General features: G+C 45.7%; 1 protein-coding gene across 1 annotated transcript in view; it reads left to right on the forward strand.

Moving 5' to 3' along the window:
• The window catches only part of SALL3 (spalt-like transcription factor 3), a gene marked incomplete at its 5' end in the record, with an annotated part of 4,903 nt that extends 1,123 nt beyond the window's left edge, over window positions 1-3,780 (forward strand). Inside the window, 3 exons of the mRNA XM_010157944.1 lie at window positions 1-1,814; window positions 2,031-2,371; window positions 3,349-3,780. The exon at window positions 1-1,814 is cut by the window's left edge and continues 1,123 nt beyond it. Coding sequence (XP_010156246.1) covers window positions 1-1,814; window positions 2,031-2,371; window positions 3,349-3,780 — 2,587 coding nt within the window. The remainder of the gene's footprint in view (window positions 1,815-2,030; window positions 2,372-3,348) is intronic.
• Window positions 3,781-4,580: the final 800 nt, after the last annotated feature.

Raw genomic sequence — 4,580 nt, forward strand, 5'->3', positions numbered from 1 at the left:
AACGGCTAACGCGCTAGATCCTCTGTCCGCCCTTATGAAGCACCGCAAAGGAAAGCCACCAAATGTGTCAGTGTTTGAGCCCAAGTCAAGCTCTGAGGATACCTTTTTTAAGCATAAATGCCGATTCTGTGCCAAGGTCTTTGGAAGTGACAGTGCTTTACAAATCCACCTCCGCTCGCATACAGGTGAAAGACCTTTTAAATGTAACATATGCGGAAACCGCTTTTCCACAAAGGGCAACCTGAAAGTTCATTTTCAGAGGCATAAAGAGAAATACCCTCATATTCAGATGAACCCTTATCCTGTTCCAGAATACCTCGATAACGTACCCACCTGCTCTGGAATCCCCTATGGAATGTCGCTGCCCCCTGAAAAGCCGGTCACGACGTGGTTAGACAGCAAACCTGTTTTACCGACCATCCCGACTTCCATTGGGCTTCAGCTGCCCCCCACTATACCTGGTGTGAACAGTTACGGAGATTCTCCAAGTATCACTCCTATGAGCAGGTCACCCCAGAGGCCTTCTCCTGCCTCCAGTGAATGTACTTCTCTATCCCCGAGCCTCAACACTTCTGAGTTGGGCATTCCAGCGTCTGCAGAATCCCCGCAGCCTGTTCAGGGCAGCTCATCCCTGACCAAGGCAGAACCTGTCACGCTGCCTCCCACGAGCACACGACTTGGGGACCTTTCTGCAGGCGGGCAAGTTTCCACAGCTTCCATGGCTTCAATTCCTGCCGCTGTTACAGACAGCAGCGTTGCAACAAGCCTCCCAAACCCCGTGCTTCCAGCAGTGTCTGACCAGTTTAAGGCAAAGTTTCCATTCGGTGGTCTGCTAGACTCTATGCAAACATCAGAAACCTCAAAACTGCAACAGCTGGTGGAGAACATTGATAAGAAGATGACAGATCCAAATCAATGTGTCATTTGTCACCGTGTGCTTAGTTGTCAGAGCGCTCTCAAGATGCATTACAGAACACATACAGGAGAAAGACCATTTAAATGCAAAATTTGTGGACGTGCCTTTACTACAAAAGGCAATCTAAAAACACATTTTGGAGTTCATCGAGCGAAGCCACCACTTAGAGTACAGCACTCGTGTCCCATTTGTCAGAAGAAATTTACAAATGCCGTTGTTCTTCAGCAGCACATTCGTATGCATATGGGCGGGCAGATTCCAAACACACCGCTACCGGAGGGCTTTCAGGATGCCATGGACTCCGAGCTTTCCTATGACGAGAAGAACATTGACACGCTGAGCAACTTTGACGATGACATTGATGAAAACTCTATGGAAGAGGAACCGGAGCTAAAGGACGCGGCGAGCGACTCGTCCAAACCCCTGATCTCTTACTCTGGGTCCTGTCCTTCTTCGCCACCTTCTGTGATCTCCAGTATTGCTGCTTTGGAGAATCAAATGAAAATGATTGATTCTGTTATGAACTGTCAGCAGCTGACCAGTTTAAAATCCATAGAAAATGGATCAGGGGAAAGTGACCATTTGAGCAATGACTCCTCATCAGCTGTTGGTGATCTTGAAAGCCAGAGTGCAGGCAGCCCTGCAATGTCCGAGTCTTCTTCCTCCATGCAAGCTTTGTCTCCTGTAAATAGCAATAGCGAAAGTTTCAGATCCAAGTCCCCAGGACTCAGTAACCAGGAAGAGCCACAAGAAATACAATTAAAGACAGAAAAACCAGACAGTCCACCACCTGCAACTGAAAATGGAGGCGCATTAGATCTGACATCCACCAACCCGGGAAGACCGGTCATCAAAGAGGAGGCTCCTTTTAGCCTGCTGTTCCTGAACAGAGAACGTGGTAAGTTTAAAAGTACTGTTTGTAATATCTGTGGCAAGCCTTTTGCTTGTAAGAGTGCATTGGAAATTCACTACCGCAGCCATACTAAAGAACGTCCATTTGTTTGTACAGTCTGCAGTCGTGGGTGTTCCACTATGGGTAATTTAAAACAGCACTTACTGACGCACAAATTAAAAGAGCTGCCTTCTCAGTTATTTGAACCCAACTTTACTCTAGGTCCCAGCCAAAGTACTCCTAGCCTGGTCACCAGTACAGCGCCTACCATGATCAAAATGGAAGTGAATGGTCACAGCAAGCCGATCTCTTTGGGTGAGGTTCCCTCGCTTCCAGCTGGAATCCAGGTTCCTGCTGCACCACAGACAGTGATGAGTCCGGGGATCACTCCTATGCTGGCACCCCCCCCTCGCCGGACTCCCAAGCAGCACAACTGTCAGTCGTGCGGGAAGACCTTCTCTTCAGCAAGTGCACTGCAGATACACGAGCGCACCCATACTGGTGAAAAACCGTTTGGTTGCACAATTTGTGGTAGAGCTTTTACCACAAAGGGGAATCTTAAGGTAAGAGGCCAAATAAAACTGTAAAGGCTGGGGCGGGGCGGGGTGGGTTTAAGGCCTGAACTCTGCAGGTTTCAGTGCTGTTTGTCCCAAAGGCAGGAGAGAAGGGAGCTTCAAGGAAATGCTTGCTGTATAGAGGTGGTTATGCTTCCGCTGTGTTGAAGATCGGGATTGGAAAGCGGCTGTGCAATAATGTGAACTTTAAAAGTGGTTCTGGGTGTATATGCATGCACGTTGTAGTTCACCGGACAGACACGATGGCACGTGCGGTCAGCTGATGGACGTGTTCCGGCAGTTCTTGTGGACCATCGGTGCAAAATAACCTTGCTGTAAACCAGAAATGCAGAGCTTGCTCAGCTCCTTGGGTGCCTCTCAAATTTACATTTTTCTATTCTGCTTTCAGCCATTGCAGACTAGAAAGCTGTTACCCACTGATTTACAGTGTGTTACTACAGGACTGACATCTCTTACTCCTGCAGACTGGCTAACCATCAGCACACAGCCTGGGGAGTACATTTTTAAATGCCCTTTTAAAAAATATTAAATTTAGCAAAATAGTCAATGCCTCTGACATGAGATAAAATATTAGGAAAATAGACAAAGGGGAAGGGCAGAAAAAATGTCCATCTCCTAGTGCAAGTAATGCACTTGGTAGTCTTTGACATGTGAGGACTTCCAGCTTGCATGGAACGTCGTCTAACCTAAGATGATGTGTACTCTCTATTCTTGTGGTGCTGCATTTGTTTTCACTGCGAAGAAACAAAAGCACATTGAAAAATTACCGTGGAGCTGGGTTTTCTTTGTATGGGTTGACTGAGTCTTAGAACTGTGACTTAACTGGAATGGATTTGTTTTCAATGCAGAGTAACAGACATATCTTTTAAAAAGCAAGGGATCCTGTCAGTAGCAGAAATTCAGGCCACCCACCTCACCAGAACATGCTAACTTGGGGGTGCTTCTTGTCCTCGTTTGCTCCTCAGGTTCACATGGGAACTCACATGTGGAATAACGCCCCTGCACGCCGTGGCCGCCGCCTCTCTGTGGAAAACCCCATGGCTTTGCTCGGTGGCGATGCGCTCAAATTCTCTGAAATGTTCCAGAAGGATTTGGCAGCTCGGGCCATGAACGTTGACCCCAATTTTTGGAACCAGTACGCTGCAGCTATCACTAATGGACTTGCTATGAAGAACAATGAGATTTCTGTCATACAGAACGGAGGCATTCCGCAGCTCCCAGTAAGTCTAGGCGGAGGTGCCATCCCGCCTCTAAGTAACCTTACCGGTGGCATGGACAAAGCTCGCACAGGCAGCAGCCCTCCCATTGTCGGTCTGGACAAAGCAAGTTCTGAAACGGGAGCCAGCCGTCCATTCACCAGATTTATTGAGGATAATAAAGAGATTGGCATAAATTAAAAGCATTCATTCTGAATAACTGTTGGACCGCTGCTTGACACGACGTGGGTCCTGTTCCATGTACAGCTTTTGAAGCTAAGCATTAGTTTCCTGACCTAAACGCATAGGTTTCCCTTTAAAGTTTTACCCGTAGCAGAAATACATAACTTTGTGGCTGCTGAAAAGTTGTCTTGGAAGGCATGGTACTTCTTTCGACAGTGAGTTTGACTGTTACTGAGAACTTTGAAACCTTTTAATTTAACAGAAAACAAGCAAGCAAGCAAATCATGGGATAACTTCGTTAGAAAGAGGCTAGTCTGCGTCCACTTTGCTTCTTACAAAACTTACAATCACCTGAGAAAGGGGGGGCTTCATTACGGCATACTGTCACACTTATTTGCTGGTTTTGTTCAAGTTAGTTAGCGACTTGGACTATGGTTTTAGGAATCTTAATCTTAAATAAGTGATTTAGTACCCTAATGCTGTGTATTATTACAGTATCCTTGTCTGTAGTATTTATAATGTTAAGATAATGCGGGTAACAGACAATATACTAGCCCCAAACTTAAATGAAGCTTTTGTACTGCAAAATACATCTGGCTATGAGATTTTTCTTTTTCATTTGTTTTTTTAAAGTAAGTTTCGTTTTGCTATAAGTAGGTGGTTTATTTCAATGCAGGCAAAATTGTGAAGTTTTATCAGGAAAGATAGCATGCTTTTCATGTGCAAGTACCTGTCAGTAACAAACCTTTTTTTATTTAAGTATCTGTAGCTGCTATGTGGACAGTTGTTCTGTTAAATGAAAAAAAAAAAATGTAGTG

This window comes from Eurypyga helias, unplaced genomic scaffold (assembly GCF_000690775.1).
Source record: "Eurypyga helias isolate BGI_N326 unplaced genomic scaffold, ASM69077v1 scaffold14428, whole genome shotgun sequence".
Lineage (NCBI taxonomy): Eukaryota > Metazoa > Chordata > Aves > Eurypygiformes > Eurypygidae > Eurypyga > Eurypyga helias.